Raw genomic sequence first — 18,405 nt, 5'->3', positions numbered from 1 at the left:
TGCTTCCATTTCGAACACGAAAGGAAGAATCCCGTCTTAATTTTTTTTCCACGCGTCGAAGGTGCGAAACGTGGCCCGCGGTGAAAAGCATGATATACGATGGATGATCGTGCGGAGTGCAGTGTAAACGAAGATTTAAACGGTAGCCGCGAATGATCGTGCGCATCGTGATCTCTCACACGAGTTAAGTACACCTTAAGACACCGTGTGTTATTCATCCTCCAGTTTTTCTTTCATACTTCTCCTCGTCTTTCTTCTTTTCTCTTTTTTTTTAATCCGCTATCGGTTCTCCCATACCTCCGCATACCTGGCACACCTTCCGACCGATTATCGATTCGAATCAGACCGGCGTTGATATTGATGGATCTCGACCGATGCCGATTTTTATTTCTTCTTTTCCTTCTTCTTCTTGTAGCTTTAGACTTTAACGATTTTGATTTTTTAATTATGTTGGATCTTTTTTGGGGGGGTTTCGATGAAATAATCGTGACATTGACGAGGCGCGATTTAGTGGAAACGTTCGATCAGATTGCGAGATTAACGTTACGATGTGATAAATGAAAGGGAATCGATCGATTCGAAAGCACGAATCTTTTGGATGGTGCTCATTATGGATGGTTACTTATTATGCGAGTGTATATAATTATAAGTAAAATAATTTTTAAAAAATCTGAAATCCATATAGTTTAGAATTAAGATTCCGTAAGAAATCGAATTCCCCCAAAAACTTCTACGATATAATAATTCTTCGAATAATTTCTCAGTTCCCGATATATCTATATTCGAAACAATCGCTCACGGACAATTAATCCCACACGAATCATCTTAATTAATCGGCAAAGAAACAACTCGGTTTCCTTTCGAGACAACGATCGTTTGTCTCGAGCAAACAACTCGATATCCTCCGACTACCGTAACGGCCGTGGTGAATCGGCAAAATACGAGAGAAAGAAAGGTGTGCGCAAACTTCACCGGAGCGGATGGTCGAGAGAGAGAGAGAGAGAGAGAGAGAGAGGAAGAAAAAAAGGATGAGAGGGAGAAAGAAGAGGGGAATCGAGATAATGAGGATCGCGTGAGGCACGTGCCCGAAGCTCTCCCCGTGTCATTATCCGGAGGAGAACCGACAGCCTCGGGCCTATTACCTTTACCTGGCCGCATGCAAACACGTGTGCAAATGCCTCTTACACACGTGCGCGTTTGTAAGGCGGGCCGGGTGGAGGGGTGGCTGGAAATAAAGAGAAAAGGAGCGTTTCGCAAATGAGTTACTGCTTCGCTTCTGGTTTTTTTTCTGACCTTGCTACGTGGGCAGTCCTAGATTGTAAAACGAAACGTGAAATTTCGTTCTTTTTTTTTTTTTTTTTTTGTTATTTCACACATGCGTATGCTCTTCCTTTTTCCCCCTTTTCGTTTCTTCGTTTCGATTGGTTCTTTCGGATTTTGGATTTTGGAAAGGTATTATTTGAGTTTTAATAATAATAATAATTTTGTATATCAGGATATAGTTATTGTTATTGAATGTAAGGGAAAATTTTATATATTTTTTTTTTCTTCTTATTTAAATATTGTCTTCTTTAGTTTCTTTAGGTCGTATATTAAAATTTTATTATTATTTTTTTTGTAAACAAGGCTTTTGGAAACTCGAATCAATCTTTTTTAATGAATCATAGCTCTTTTTTTGCGATATATTTCAGTAGAATTTAAAATTGGCACTTTATTTAACAAACTTTATTTGTTCTAAGTTATATATTTTCATTATCCTATATCTACAATTATTCTTTATTTGTAAGAAAAAGAAATGAATTTGTACAATGATTTACAGTCCACATATTAATTATTTATATTCTTACTCATTCTACCATTTATAACTTGACGTTACGTTTTCTTTTTTTTGTATATATGCTCGATCTTCACATTGAATGTATCCCCATAAATAATTCACGAGGATATGCACGTGATTGATTTAAGCAATTAATCGTTGTTCAGCTGATGTTTCGTAATTATTCTTTAAGACACTTTTAACGTGGTGACCGCCAGTGTGTTTACGCGATTTTTACATCACGTGCGGAGCTCGTTTCGTTCTAGTGACGTGAATGACGTAATGACTCGTACGTGAAAGTCATTAAGCACTGGCAACGTGAGAGTGCAATTGAAACGGCTCGTTAAGTGATTTAGAGCCGCGTTTCCGACCACCTTGGAGCCGACTTCCTATTAAATCCCTCCACGGATTTATTACCATTACCCTTTTTCGTTTCTTTAATTTTGCACCTGTAACGAATGATTTGATATTACTTGATAATTTCTTAAATTTCCTAAATTCTTTTAAAATCGAAATCTTTATACGTTTCCCATCAAATTCACGATCACATATCTCAATTACGATGCATCGACTGTTCCTCTCCTCTCCTCTTTTCCAATCGAATCTCGCGATACGAAAATCCACGGTAAGGAAGAGGGCACTGCGATCGGTCTCGAAGAAACACCCACGTGTCCTCCACGCGGCGAGGATGCTTGGTCGCTGGTTTTTATATCAATTCGCGGATCGAGCACAGGGCATCGTCGGCTTAACACGAATCGACAGAAGGGTATCGCGTGTCGGTATCACGTACAGCGCTACCGAGTGATACGGTTGAAGTCTCTATTCGCGGGCTACGGTGTCGACACGGGAATATTCATCGTCGAACGTGTCGCGTGCGATAAACATGGCGAATAGGATCGAGCCGTGTAGGTGTGGCCAAAGATTATTTCTATCGCGCATGCATGCCTTGCTGGCGCTTGAAATTCGAAGCAACGAGATTAGCGTGTGAATGTTTGCGTTGAGAGGTTAGGTAGTCCCGATAAAACGTTCACGAGGATATATATACGTATATGTAGGAAATTTTGGAAATTATCGATGAAGGATTGGATATGTGGGACGAGTAAATTCTTGGATGTAAATTTACTACGTTTGGAGGGATGAGTTTGAAGAGAGTTGTGTATATTAAATGTGGGTTGAGTAAACGTTTGCATGTAAATTTGGTATGTCAATACGTTTAACGAGCTAGTTTGTTATTTTGTCGTGTAATTGAAAGTAATGGGTATATTTTCAGCGTTGATTAGATTAGAACAAGATTTTTACTGTTTTCTTTTTTTTTTAGAATACTTTACATAAACTCTGTCACAGTATCTGGATTCAATTGCTCGATAATGAGAGAAAACTTCCATTCAATTTCACTTCGAAAAATATACAAATAAAAGTTATTGTAATAATTAATTACAGTGCTGCTGTTAATCGATAAAATGAAAAAAAAAAGTCGTGAGAAACGGTGATGAAACGATACCGTCACCCACCATGTGCCCACGGACATCCGGATATCCGGTTTTTCACGGGCGTTCAGAAGTGTGTCGGAGATCAGCCTTGTCGTTTGGAATCTTTAACATGTCGATTTCGTGTCTTCCATCCATTCCGTGTCTGTTCCTCGAAATCCCACCATTTGTTCTGTTCGCCATATGGCGGCGAAACGCTCACCTACGCGTGTCCTCCCGACAAAATTGCATTGTTATTCGTTCGACACATGTTCCTCCAAAGCACGACTGTGCGCCGCAAACGAGAATAACGTGACTCGAAGGCCGGGAAAACCATTTTATGGGCGTCCGCGCGAAGATTTACAGTTCCCGTCTCGAGGTCCTCTTATTGCATCGATTAGACGATGGATCGCGGAACTTATTTCTGTGTTTACGCAGCTGATTTCCGAAATTTGTGCGATGCTCTCGTCTTTGAAAGAAAAGACTGATTGCAACAGAAAAAAAAAAAAACTTGAAGGAAATTGGAAAATTTTTAAGAAACGTGAGGGGAGGAAAAGAGAATTTATTATAAACTGTATTTATTTGTAATAAATAAATAAAGATTATTTGCCCTTTTTTTTTCTTTTTTGTCCTTGTGTTCATTAAGCTCTTGGGGGGAGATACATTTATTTAATTTAATTTTAATTTTATCGCTAATTTATCATTAAATAATACTTGCAATTGTAAGTAATATTTTATCATTGAAGAAAACCAGAGAGAAACATCATCGGTAAACCGAATGAGTCTCTCCCCAAGAGGGTAATGGCAAGGGGACAAAAAAAGGAGAAAAAATGATAAATTGTGGCCTCTGTATTATCGTATAATGCAATAAATAAACGTCTTCTATGATGCACACACGATCGAGCATAGAGAGCTCATATCTATTGTATACGCAACGAGATCAATCACGAAAGGAACTGGGCCCGGAGACGAGACGGATTAATTGGCCGATCTTAATCGCATTAATGAAAGAACAAATTAATCAGCATTGTTTCATCTGGGGTTATACGATGCAACGACCCATTTCCATACGAGATCACACACGACAATGCAACCGCGGTTGCATATATACATATATATATATATATATATATATATAGGATAAGTCTTATTTGCCCGGTTTATCGGCCATTCGACCAATTAAACGAATCAACCCTGTTTTATTATTGATTTCGAAGAAACGATTGTGAAGAGACGAGAAAGTAATGCCTCTTTCCGCGTTACTAATCGGCATGTTGAATGAGTGACTAAAAATAGATAAGAATGAATCGTAATTGATAAATTGCAAGGTATTGTACATATTTGAATTTATAGGTTAGGTTTTAACCAATTGGCGTGGCTTGTTATTAAGATATTTTTAGATTAATTTAATTTCTATTGGTTTTTTTTTTTCTACTTTATTTTTATCATTTTTCCAAATGTTTTCCGTGAAATGAATTGTTATATTTTTTTTTATACGTAAATAAATACGAATGGAAAAACACGTGGTTGCAAGAAAGATGTAAGAGGAAGTGATAAGAAAAGTTTTAAAAAAGACGTCGAGTTAAGTAAAAATAACTTTTCGTTAACTTTTCGAAACAAAGTAAGTTCTTTTAAAGTCTTGTTGGAGGGAATTCTGAATGTCCACGAAGATATCTTTTATTGGCAACGCGGCTGACGTAATCGTGTAAACGCAGTTATCCGATAAGGACAATGCCAGAGGAATATACGAATTCGCGAGGCCTCAACGACGGCTAACTCGTGCATCGAGTTTTGCCATGTCTGGTGGCCACATGGACGTCTTCTGACCATTCTTGGACATTCGTGTCAGCTTATCTAGAAATGTCGTTTGAACGTGTATCTACTGGTTGTCGGAAACGAAAGTTGCAAAATGCCTACATGTTTTCTTTCTTTTTTTTTTTTTTTTTTTTGGAATTTTTTAACGTTTTGAAATCTTCCGTCTTGAAATTAATTTTTACTCGACTCTCGACAATTTTCTTTTATTTGTATAAAAATACGATTTTAAATTTTAGAAATAAAAGGAAATCAAAAAAAAAAAAAATTGTACTCTTCGGGAAATTTGATAAATCCTTGTTTACTTTAATTTTAAATTACTCAATCGTTCTCGAAACGAAATAAAATATTAATAACTTCATAAAAAGGCGAATTCGACGAAAGACTTAATTTTTGCTAGCAATAAATCTCGATAGCAATAAGGTACACGCAAGACAAGAAAGAATGTTTTTACTTTTACAAGCGGCATTAGTGAATTGTAAATTTGCTCAAGAACGAGACACAGTTAATCTTGATCGCTAATCGAAGTCTCGAACGGCCTTGAATTCATTCAAAGAACAAACACACGGTAACGTTTCGCATGCTTACGATATCACCAGATGCAAATTACGCTCGAGGAATATTCAATTGGGTCTATAATTGCTCGTGACCGAGATAGAATCGAAGAATTTGCGGTCCTGGAAAATGAGATTCGTGTCTTTTTCTCAATGAAATTTGGATAAAATGTAAATTTATATTTATTGGCTCGGATTATAGTTTGAATATTCACTTTTTCAATATTGCGAGATATTAATATATTCATGAGATTCTTTTAAAGAATTGATTCTTAGAGGTCGAGACAAACAAAAAAGTTGATACGCAAAAATATCGATTCTCGCTTGTTTATTAAGTTTTTTATTGAGCAATTTGAAGTTTGCGTTGAACGAAGCGAGACGGAGATAGAGCGAGACAGCTTTATCTTTGTTACATTATTGCGCCGCGGTGCGGCGCGCTGTATCATTCTACTCGTCTCATTTCATCCAACGCGAATTTAAATTGTTTTTAATAAATAAGCAACATTTTTCTGTATCAACTTTTGTTTTTGCCAATGGAATCGATCATTCAAAAAGTATCTCGAACGAATTATCATCATTCTGTGTTTAAAATTATTAATCTGAATGAATGAATGAAATTTAAGTCGAATTATTAATGAGAATTTCGAATGATTTTTATATGGATAACGATTTCACTTATTAATTAAATACCCATTGAAAAATGTCAAGATACGAATATACAATTTGAAGAATTTTGACCGTCACGTTTAAAGGAGTATTAAAATTCCAGCTTGATGTAGATATTTCCTGCCGATACTATCAAAATATTACTGCGCACCCGGAAATCTTCTCTTTGTCGGCTTTTAATTAGAATACAATCCGCGCGTGGCCGATACACCCTAATAATTCATTATGCATGCGCATTTAACGACCGAATGTGTAATTAGTCGCTTGACAAAATTTATTTCGCATCGATTAAATATTAAATTAATCGTTTTAAACCTATTAAGACAAACCTGGGTATTATGAATACGAAAAGAGATGTATCACTTCGTTCGAAATTCTATTCAAAATTTTTATTCTCCCTTGGCACCCTTGGCGCCACCAACCTACGACCCATCAATCGACGTCTCGATCGACGCGATCTCGCTTCGAGGAGGCTTCGCTCACAGCGAAAGCCTCAAGCGTTGGTGAGGTGATGCTCCTTATAAAGTAGCGGGGCCTCGGCGTCGATACGCCTCCGTTCCACTTGCGTCATCGACCGATGATCGCGCGTCGAGACGCGCTCCTTCGTTTTTCCCAATTTTTTCGAAATTTCGGAATCGAATCGCCTTGATCACGAAAGGCAAACCCTTCCCTTATCTTGTAACTCGATCGTAAATGTTATTAGTCCTTTGAACGACTCTTATCTCGTGGGATCAATTTCACATACTTCGATCTATGGTTTAACATAGCACATGTAGGATCTATAAATATTAATCTCGGGTGTTAAGAGCTTCTTAGTCCTGTTACGATAAGGTACGATATGATGTGATATGATATATAGCCACGTTGGTGTACGTTGCGCGGTGTAACAGAGAAAGAATTCCTCTTGGGATTAAAAGTTTCGCAAATATCAGATATAACGTAACGCAAACCACGGTTCATAATCAATTCGAGATCGTGAATCGTGTCGCGTTTCGTTACACGTGCACGATTTACTCGAATTCATTTGAATCTTGTTAAGATATGCACACTACCCCCGAGGAGGAGAAATTTCGCAACAATTCGACACAGCTGTTTTAACGGAATTTCGTTATGGTCAGCGATAATGCAGCCACGTTGCATGCGGGGAAGGCGTATTCCTGCCTGGTTTTAAATTTCCTAGCACGCACATCCTCATTACCATATCCACGTTCCATCGGGAACATCTCGGAGTTCGGTGAACTCCCTTACCTTAAATCCACGATTTTATTCGAAAAATCGGACGATGACACTCGTTCATTGCCTCTTTCCATCGATAAATATGCAGTATTAGATATCCCTTGGTGGATGCTTCTTGATTTGTTATTCCGTTTAATTAGCATAATCGTGATCGTTGGTTCTTACTAAAATTGAAATAATTTTCCTCCTTGGAATTTTTCTTCTCTTATAATTCCAAAGTTAAGGGAACATATCGAATACAAGCTGTTTCTTCAACTTTTAAACTTACGTGGAAAGAGTTCTCGGCTAGTTTCTTCGCGGTGGATCGTACACGATTGTGGGTGAAATTCATCGTGAAAAAGAACGTAATTCGAGAATTTACGTGACTCGCCGGGTTGTATATATGTAATAATATTTCCCGTGGACGTATAGAAGGCACTTCCCTTTGTGAGGGGACCTAAAGTATTGCGTGATTTCCGGCTTGAAATACCAAGGCTGCATTACAATCATCATTCTTTATGCACGTACACGGATTTCTGCTTGATTGTGACAGTTGTGACGGAAGTTGGCGAATCAAATGTGCCTTTCTCTATATCATTAGGTATGATGACAGCCATGTTGGGGACGCACGTGTTAAGAATGCTTTTTATTTTTTTTGAAATTATGATTTCAATTTTTTTCCTCTAAAATTTTAATCAAATCTAGAAATCTCTATCTTTATATTTGATTTATTAAAAAAAGAAAAATGTTGAATTTTATTCCATAGATCGCGTTTATAATACGTTTCATTTTAATCGAGAAGATGCAGAATTCTGTTAAACGAGTAATAGAACGAATAGAATTGATTCTATTATATTAGATCTTCAACCTTGAATCACACGATTAACTATTAAGTTTCATTGTCTTTTGTGACACCCACGTTTAGCATTGAAAAACGGAACAGAATCTTTATTACTCGAGTTGCCTTCGTTCGAGATTTGATATATATGATTTATCATATTGGCGTATAGTATTATTCGAATTGGCGTCTCATCTATGATATTTCAATTATAGAATTGCACAGTTCATTTATTATTGTCCACCAAAAAATCAAATAATATAAATTACAAATCATCAAAATCTAATTAAGAATCTTGTAAAACCGTTACCCATCTTCACAATCATCCAATAAAAATCAACCGAGCATTCTATCCTACATAAATTACCAGCAAAGCTTACGTATGAATATATTCATATATACTCACGCAACAGAGGAGTACGCGCTTTTTTTTCACGCATGGAATGATCGTAGACGAACGCCTGAATGGGCCAATAAATAAATCCATCCATTCGTCCTATCGTGCCTCGACGAAGAGGTATATCTTCGAACGCGGTTGGCCTTTTGCGCGAACGGACACCGATGTGCAAAAATGGCGGCGCGTATCGCGAGGAAAAATCACGCGCACGCATGAATTAGAGAGCTGGCGAATATCGGCGTCCCTTTGGCGTCGAGCCACGTGAGAGGCCGTCCTATTGACTTATATCGGGACGAGACAAGACGCGTATATTTGTAATAGCCGTATTTGGGAAAATCCGACGGCTCCATTCGCGGCAACGGAGGAGCCCGTTTGTTTCTTAAATCTTCGGTTTCGATCTCTGAAAAGCAAGGCAAATCCGCGCAATCCGCGACAAATTTATACACGCGTGAGTTGTGAGTGATACGCGATATATACGTGAAAAGAAGATGTGTGTATAAAGTCGTATTTGAATAGATTATTCTTTGGTTTTAGGATTGATGGTTTAGGATACGCTGATCAGTGATGTTATTATGTGCCACAGTTATTTTAAGGTTATGATGTAATGTTGTGAATAAGATATGATTTGATAAAATGTTATACGATAAACTTCAGAAGACTTCAAAAGTGTTGATCCTTTCCTTGTCAATTGGCGTCTATAAACATTCCAAAAGTTCATTTATTTGTGATTATTATATTATATTGTATATTAATATGTGAGCGATATCGGTATATGTGAAAAAAAGATTGTATAAAATTGTATTTGAATAGAATTTGATTATTTTTTAGTTTTTTAGGATTGAACAGTGATGTATCATGTGTCACAGTTATTTCAAGTTATTTTAAGATTCCAGAAGATTTCAAAAATTAATATTGATCCTTTCCTTCTTATTAATTAATCGTTTCTTATATTAATTTTCAACTTCACCAAATTTCTTACTATAAGTTACTTTCTCACTCTTCATAAGTAATTTTCATAAGAAATTTCAACAAGGAATTAGATAGATACGACTAGAACAACTATCACGTACGATTATAACTACTCGACTCAAAACGTGAGCCACATAAACGAACAGCTTTCTTGTAATTTGTTATATGTTTCTTGCTCGATCGTTGATCTTTCGATTGATTTATTTATCGATTCGTTGATATATTCATAGATGTCGATTGCCGCTGGGTGTATGTGTATCGAGTGTTTTCATAAGGTATCCGTCCACTGTTGATTTACTCAATCAGCCATCTAACACTGAGGAAATACTCTCGTGCTCTCGTTGCTTTTTACGCTTTATAATTGAAATACCGATCGAATTAAGTGCGTTATGATATTATTGAGCCATTTGCAGCTTCACGCTCGTTAAGATTGATTCGTTGGATTTCGCGTGTTATTCTAGCAGTTATTCCCTGTGTTGACTTTTCATCCTGCTCTCACTCTCTCTCTCTCTCTCTCTCTCTCTCTCTCTCTCTCTCTCTCTCTCTCTCTCTCTGTTTATTACGTTTGATTATTTAATAATAGAGAAAGATATTTCATATAAATAAAATTTTGTGCGATAAATTTCCGAAATAAAACTCTATCTCAAAGATTGTTTTTCAAGATAAAAATAAGTACGACTACTACCTAAATTTTTATAAAAATTCGGGAGCAAAGCGCACTCCGCGAATCGTTTCACGAACTAATTTAGAAGACGCTAAATCGTTGCACCTGCATACCTGTCGGTGCAGCTGCACGCTTTCATTAGCACGTAGCAAGGTCTTGGGATTCGATAAATTCGAAGTGATCGAACATATCCGACGTGTTATCGTGTTCAAAACACGGTGTGAAAAATAAATTTACAACCTTGGTTGAAACTTTGGCGACGGTGAATAACCCATTTGCATTCCTATTATACATGTGGGACTATCTTTACCATGTAGATATTACCAGTGGCAATATTTGATTCTGCAAATATTGTGTTTTCAGGTTATGTTATAGGCGGTATAGGTTATTAAATAAAGTTAAATTTTTCTTATATCAAGTTTGTATCATTTATAATGTTAAATTATATATGTATAAATAATATGTATTATGGAAATTATTGAAGTATTAATTAAGTTTTATAAAAAATTACATTCTTCTCAGTCTTCAGATTTCTTAAATATTGTTATTTTAAGTGGCTGGTGATAAGATAGTCGTATCATATTTCACGTACTGCTTTAAATGGTGTTTTTTTTTTTTTTTTTTGAATGACTCATTATTCAAATTAAAACAAATTAATCGTTATCTGAGGTAACCTTCAGCTTAAATTTAGATTTCGTATCCTCGTTTTTTTTTTTTTTTTATCGAACAATTTCTTCTTCTTAAATATAACGATAAATTTCTCTCTTCTTTTCTAAAAAGAAATATCGAAACGAAATAACGTTAAATAATATCCAAAAATAATAAAAAAATTATATCCAGATAGAGGCGAGACTCGTTGAAAATTGTAATCGTCCGACTGGCGATTACAATTATACTTACTCGAAAGAGCAAGAAAACAAGAATCTGTATTCAGTCGTGAAACTTCCATCGATCGATCTGAAATAGCTGTCGGTTTGTAACCTGTCATTTTTATCGGCGACCGTATAAAGACCGGATCGAGAGCCACGGTATCGAATAAAAAAGAATCTAAATTGTTCTCCAAACTGGACCGTCATTGTATAAATCAGCCAACGTTTCAACTTTCCCTCGATGTCAGGTTGTTGCTTGTCCTCGCTTAACCTGCCTCTTGCCACGGACCATCTTTGCCGCCTACTGTCACAACTATCCGTGAGATTGGCACACCTCCATCTTCTCCATCGCCGAATCCTGTCCGATAACGCCGCTGGAAAAATGGAATATTGATGAATATTGCATTAGGTTGCAGGTGAATATTGAATTATACCTGATAAAAGGAAAACGAAATCTTAATGAGAAATGCAATGGAGATAAAAATATCTTTATAGACGGGAAAGGGAGAGAAATTTTATTGGAATTTACTAAAATTCAGGTGGAAGATTTTTAAGAAGTGATACACCGAGAGAAAATCTCAATGTTAATTTTATTCGATTTGGTTTATAGGCGATTGAATTTATGTATTTTTTTATTCTTTCTTATTAAATTTTTATTTCCCTCCCTCCCCCCATATTTTATACAAATATAGCCAAAACTTAAAACGTTCAAAATATAAAAATTCGAAGAATAGAAAATTTTCTATTATTCCACGAAAATTAAAAAAAAAAAAAAATAGTGAGAGAAAAAGAAAAAGATTTCTAAACGCTTGTATTCTTTGTACGATATCCTCTGGGACCGGTTCGCCCCTGCATTCCCGTTCTGGTGAATGCGTCACATATTGGTGACTGTAGTTCCTCACGATTGCAAAAAAAAAAAAAAAAGAAAAAAAGAGGAAAAAATAGAGTGGGCGAGCTTAAGCTCCTCGTCAGGTTCGACCCACGTTTCCTATTAACGCGACACGTCCGCGAATCCATTGGACATCGAGGTCGTAAATGGATCGAATTTCGTTGGACAATAATCTCGTGCAACCCTCCACGAAAATGTATTTTTTTTTCCCCTTGATTTTATATTGGATTGTCGTGTATCATATCGTTAATTTAACAGTGTTGAGATGAATTTGATATCGCAGCGTCAAATTTCATAGTTTTAGGATTAATTCGTTCGGAGGCTGGAAGAAATGTTTGAGAAAAACGAAGAGATAATATCATCGGGTGCAATCAAGATACAAATTTTTCCAATTAATTTATCATTATTTTTCTTAGAGTTTACCTGTAAATGTATCAATTTATCTAATTATAATCAAAATATATTGCAACAAATTGAAACAAATTCGTCTCCCTTCCCTTGAAATGTCTAACAATTACGATTACATAATCGTAATTATTAAATCATGCCCCAATGTAATCAAATTGACGAATATAAATTACATTTCAAGAATCCGCCAATTATCGTATCAAGACGATGGTTTTGTCAATTGCCGTTCGAATGGCAGACACGGTCATATTTCCTTTCGAGCTTGTGGAAATCTTGATTACCGGTTTCACGGTGTTAATTGATTCATTCCTGCGATTCGTCCCTCGTTTCGTTCTTATCAAAGCGACAATTCCGGTGGCACACGTTACCGCACACGTTACGAATCACTTGCATAACTCGCATAATCGTCGGCTTCCACCAGTTGTTAATGATTCTGCGCGAGTGTGCGACTTTTACCTACGCTCTGGTTACAGACTACAGGAGCCTAGAGTATGCCAAGGTTGCACGGTAAACGGTGCCATTTTTACGCTCGATGATGACAATGATGACGGATCTTCTCGACAAAGGAGTCTCAGTTCCCTTGAAGAACGTCCGTCCAAGTTCGAATTTTTTTTTTTCTTCCTCATTAAAGTTAAAGTGGAGCAAAGATCTTTTCAAAAAGATTGAGTTTTTTTTTTTTTGGATTTCCCAAAATATTAATATTAATTGGAAATTATTAATTTTTTAAAATTAGAACGATGTAATTTAAATTTTTTATTTTTAAGTTTTTTATTTATCTTAAAAATTACAAAAAAAAAAAATAGAATCGATTAATTGGAATTAAAGATTAAAATATCTTATCAGTTAAATTGAAATTGTTGCACTGGAATGATTATTGAATGCGAGAGAAAAGTTGTTACGAGAGATAGGAATTCAGATGTGAATAATTTGAATTTGAATGGAAATTGTATAAACTTTCGACGATGCCGAAATATTTGTAATAACGCGGGTTTTGGTTAAACCAATTTCGTCGTAACAATTATTGAAAATGATAAAATATGGTTTCGATATTTCAAGCGATTTCACAATTTGATAAAAATTTTAAGAAAAATTCGCAACAAAGATTATAACGTTTGAAGAGAGACTTTCTAAATTATTTTGTTGTTGCCTGGAGATAATAATTAGCGTCGCAGGAAAGAAATTTATGATATCGCTTCTTCACGGAATAAAGAACGGACTTCTTTATACCAAAGTGAAATTGAACGAAACGAGCGTTTTCTCCGTTAGTTTAATCCATTGTTCGATAATAAAACGATACGCGTCATTTATCAGCCTCAGGCACGGTAATATTTGAAAGTTATTTTTCTGCCAGCATCAAAATCTGCATTTACGAATTAAACGAATTGAATCGTTAATTTAACAGTAAATTTTAAATTTTAAATTTAGATTAAGTTTATACTAATTTATGTAATAGAAAAAATACGAATTATATTTTCAAATTTTCAAATGTTTTCCCAACAAAACGTTTCTTTTGAATCGAATTCCTTTATTAAATCGTCTCTTATTTGTTATTTACATCGATCACTTGAAATCCTTTAAATTCTCCTTCACAATTTTTTTCTTCGTACATATTATTGGAAATTTCTTAATTTCTTTTATATTTGTTACATTGTCACAAACAAAAATTTCGAAAAGAAAAAAAAAAAGAACAATTTTCACCTCGATAAAATTCAATTGTTACGCGATTACCCACCGAATAAGGAAACAATTATTCAGAAAAGTTCAAGGCAAGCCAGAATATAACAGCAAGGCTGATACTTTAGAAATCTCCTTGTTCTCTTTTTTTTTTTAAATAAAACATCGAATTAAAAAAAATTATTTATCGATAAAATTGATAAAAAAAACCTTTCTCTTTCCAATCTTGCCGTTTAATTTAATTAAATTAAAAAAAGAGGAAATAAAATAAAATAAACGCGTGATTCCTTCCACTATATATTCTTCGGTACGCTTGGAATGTTTGTAACGCCGAAGTTAATCTGTATGCAAGTAGTATTAATCACGTTATAGGTCAGGGTGTACAACCCCTGATCAGACACACCCTTTCACGATAATTATACGATCTGCTGCCTTGGCTAGCAATCTTCATATTGCCGTGGTACACACCTACGCCCAGGTGAAACGATTTCACGATAAAGCATGATTGTGCACGTTACCACGAAGCGATAAAAATTACGTGTTATTTTTAACGAGAGTTTTTAACGAGATTAAGCCGTTTAGGGAAAATATTTCACTGTAATTAAATTAATTAGGGATTAATTTATTGTTTAATTTCAATGTGCGATAATCTAGATGAAAGATAAGTGAAAGGAAGGGATTGAGAATAAACGGAAAGTGTTAAATTAAAGATAAAGAACTTAATTAATTATAAAAAAGTACTTAATACGAATTTTAAATAACTTCAGTTATTTAAAGATAATGCTTAAATAATAATTATATAATTATGCGGGATCGTTACATTATAATGTAATTAAAAATGATAATAACGATTTATTATTCGAATTTCTAAATTATAAATTCTTTCTCAAAATAAATAGTATTTCACCAGTGAAATGAAAAAATAATCTAAATTTCGTGAAAGTATAACTTCACGAATCGCGCGAATCTTTCTCCAATATATCCGATTTAGCAATTTAAGGCCGAAGCGTTCATTAGGAAAGTGGGGCAAACGTTAAATTCTAAGTCAATAAACACAATGGCCAATTTAGCGCACGAGATGGTTATCGTCGAAATAATTGATCGTCCATGGGTCTTTGTTCAATTACCAGCCAAACATTAATCTATTTTAATAGATAGCGAGCGATCATTTACCTTTTCCTCTCTAAAAAGAAAAAAAAGGAAGAATTACGACATCTCATCCACCTAAAGAAAAAAATCGAACGAGATATTAAAAAAAAAAAAAAATGGAATTTTTGAAAAATGATCGATATTCTTTTCTCAAAAAAATCTCGCACGAACAATTCAATTTCTTCAACAAGCTCTATGCAAACAGCACCGCGATCGTGCTCCGTGAAAAATTGCGGTGGCAAATGTGTTACCTGGTTTAATAACTCGTCCATCGGTCGGTCGGATCGGTTGCGCCGACACTCTTGCGCCACTCTTCAAAATAGCTCGTGACCACTGACCTCGATCTCGGAAATACGTTCGCATCATCGTCTTTCCTTAACGATAATGCGAATATCGAACCAAACACACATTAACGATCGTGCCAATTACGCAATGCGTTGCATTTTGCATTTTATTCATCGTTATCCACTCACTCTACTCTCTTCTTCTTCTTCTTCTTCTTCTTCTTCTTCTTCTTCTTCTTCTTCTTCTTCTTCTTCTTCTTCTTCTTCTTCTTCTTCTTCTCTGGAATTGTAAGAAAGATTTCAATGCAAAGATTCGTCGCGTTTCCTTTTGCAGGGCCATCGTGGGTGCACCGGAGGCCGAAACTCCTCAAGCTGGCGTCTACAGAGGCGGGGCAGTATACAAATGCGACATTGCAGCCGATGATCGATGCATGTTGATCAATTTCGACAGTAAAGGTAATGATTAATATCACTTCTTTCCCTTTTTTAAGATACCTTCTCGTAACAATTTCTCTCTCGAGACTTAATCTTTAGCACAGTTTGAGAAAGAGACTTTCTCCAAAAATTGTCGTAGTTTATCAGCAGTACGAGTATCAAATCAAGCGAAACAATGATGAGGTAACACAGAGTGGTTCCTTTCTCCCAGAAACAGCATTCAAAGCAAAAGCACCGATCGATCTTATCGAAATGATCGGCACGAACCTTTCTCCCAAGGAAAAATGGCCACACGAGTCCCTTAAGACTCTAATCTTTCATCGTAGGATAGTGTCGATAGCCGGAAGCACGGTCGGATCAACTCGTTTCAGTTTCTTCCACGACAAAACCCGATATCTGTTTTCCGCCTCTTTCTTTCACTCTCGCACTTGCTTATGGCTACCATTGAAAGGTGGCACGCTACAACGAGGGCCTCCACCATCACGATTGTTCGCAATCCCTGTGACCCACATTCCACCCGCTTGCCATAGCCCTCGAGGAGCTTCGTAACGAGGAGCTGGCTGGCTGGCTGGTCGTGGAGAGCAGAGAGCGTTCTATTCTGGGCGACTTTACACCCACCCTCGCATTGCTTCCAATGTTTATCGCCACTGAGCGTATCGATTTCGTTTCCTCCTCGATTTTTTCTCTTACCGATCTTAGCCGCCAGTTGGATAGATCGTATCGCGATCGGATCGCGTGGCTCGGAGAGCTTTATTAACGGTGGTGCGTGGCATATAAGGCATTGGAGAGGTTTGCGCGTGTTTGAAGTTGTTGGAAGACGACGTTAGAACACTACTCTTTATTTCATTTGTGCTCTCGTTCGATTTAAAAAGAAAAGGAGAACTTGGGCGATTATAAAGGATCGAGCACGTGTTTGAAGCGGTTGTAAGTGAACGTGTTTGAAGGAAACGCGAATTTTTTCTTTATCGATCTCTTCTTCGATTTAAAGAGAGAAACTTGTTTGATTATAGAGGAGGATCGAAGAAGAAGTTTGCACGTGTTTGAAGTGGATAGGTTTGAAGGAAACGTTTGTTCTGTTCTTATACGATTTTATCGGTTCCTTATTTGATTTAAAAAGAAGAAACTTTGAATGAAAAATGTTAAAAATTCGTTATTAATTTGAAGACGAGCAACGGTAATAATTGCGCGCGCGCGCGCGATGCGATCTTTCGTTTTAAAAGAGAACTACGCTAATGCCTCGATGCAAATTAGTGGAATATCACGGTGCCGCGAATTAGACTTAGTGCTTACACTCGAAACGATAATATCTCGAGGATCGAGCACGATACCGGATCCATAATTTCCCGGCGCGAAAGTAATTGACTGCAGTAATTCGAAAGCAATCGGCAGGAAATCATTAGCGCCAATTCTCTGTTATCTCTAACAAGTTGAATCGAATCGAACGCGTAAGATCGAGATAAAACGTCGATTTAAGTATATTGGAATTTTCTTTTCTCAATATTTTTTTTTTTTTTTCTATCGATTTTTCTCGGATATTTTTCCGAAGGAAATATAGTATTTATTCGAAACATCGGTGATGCTTCGTTTGAGACTGTTTGAGTTAACAATTTTTGAAATTTAATTAATTTTTGTAAATAATTTCGGTAAATAAACTTCTTCTTTGATACACGATAATATTAGAAGTCTGTTTCTTTTTATCAGTATTATAAATTTTCACGTTCGATCTTTCAAAAAATTCCAAACGTATATTTTTTATTATTCAAAACATGCACGATGCAATTACATATACGTCTCTCCAATTGTATTTATTAACGCGATTCTAGAAGCAACTCTGCCCAATAGCGAAAACATTTTCACGACTACATACACGAGATCATACGCCATGCTAGGTCCAATTAGTCAGTCGTGTCCTTATGTCGACCCTACTCGCCGAGACACTTCGCTTTGATCGATAATTAGCGTGATCGTATGCTCCATCTTGTCCAATTAGAGTCGCATTCGGTAGTCTGGACTATTCATTACGTTTATGGAATACGCTATTAAATTTTGCCTCCCTTTTACAGGATAGGAAATTACCTCGATTATGATATTTCGTTCTTTCTTTTTCTTTTTTTTTTTTATTACTTTCCGATTAACGATTCTATTCTCTGTGGAGCTCTATTCGCTTGTAATAACAGTCTGATTTTGTTTATATATAATCGATTCAATATCTTTGGGGATGGATCTTTTTTTTTGGGTGGGTTCACAATAAAAGTAGAAGTAGATACGAAATTATAATATCGCAGATACGAAAGAAAGAA

General features: G+C 36.0%; 1 protein-coding gene and 1 long non-coding RNA gene across 7 annotated transcripts in view; one reads left to right on the top strand and one right to left on the bottom strand.

Annotated features, from left to right (window-relative positions):
- if (integrin subunit alpha inflated) overlaps positions 1 to 18,405 on the top strand; it is a 76,462-nt gene that overhangs the window by 10,115 nt on the left and 47,942 nt on the right. For 3 of the 5 annotated variants that reach the window (XM_086914113.1, XM_003694433.4, XM_086914116.1), the window contains exon 2: positions 16,005 to 16,126. The exons of the other annotated variants lie outside the window; for them this stretch is intronic. In XM_086914113.1, coding sequence (XP_086770239.1) covers positions 16,005 to 16,126 — 122 coding nt within the window. The remainder of the gene's footprint in view (positions 1 to 16,004; positions 16,127 to 18,405) is intronic. 5 annotated transcript variants of the gene reach the window in all.
- LOC147656596 (uncharacterized) overlaps positions 10,801 to 18,405 on the bottom strand; it is a 42,526-nt gene continuing 34,921 nt past the window's right edge. Inside the window, exons 1-3 of one of the 2 annotated variants that reach the window (XR_015294110.1) lie at positions 15,638 to 15,760; positions 11,298 to 11,640; positions 10,801 to 11,169 (exon numbers count right to left, since the gene is read on the bottom strand). This is a non-coding gene — a long non-coding RNA (uncharacterized LOC147656596). Of the gene's footprint in view, positions 11,170 to 11,297; positions 11,641 to 15,637; positions 15,761 to 18,405 lie in introns of those variants that run through there. The other variant, XR_015294109.1, reaches the window with a different exon arrangement.

The sequence above is a fragment of the Apis florea genome, unplaced genomic scaffold (genome assembly GCF_048593485.1).
Source record: "Apis florea isolate Af1SG1 unplaced genomic scaffold, ASM4859348v1 contig_3585_pilon, whole genome shotgun sequence".
NCBI lineage: Eukaryota > Metazoa > Arthropoda > Insecta > Hymenoptera > Apidae > Apis > Apis florea.
This window is presented reverse-complemented; position numbering and strand designations above follow the sequence as displayed.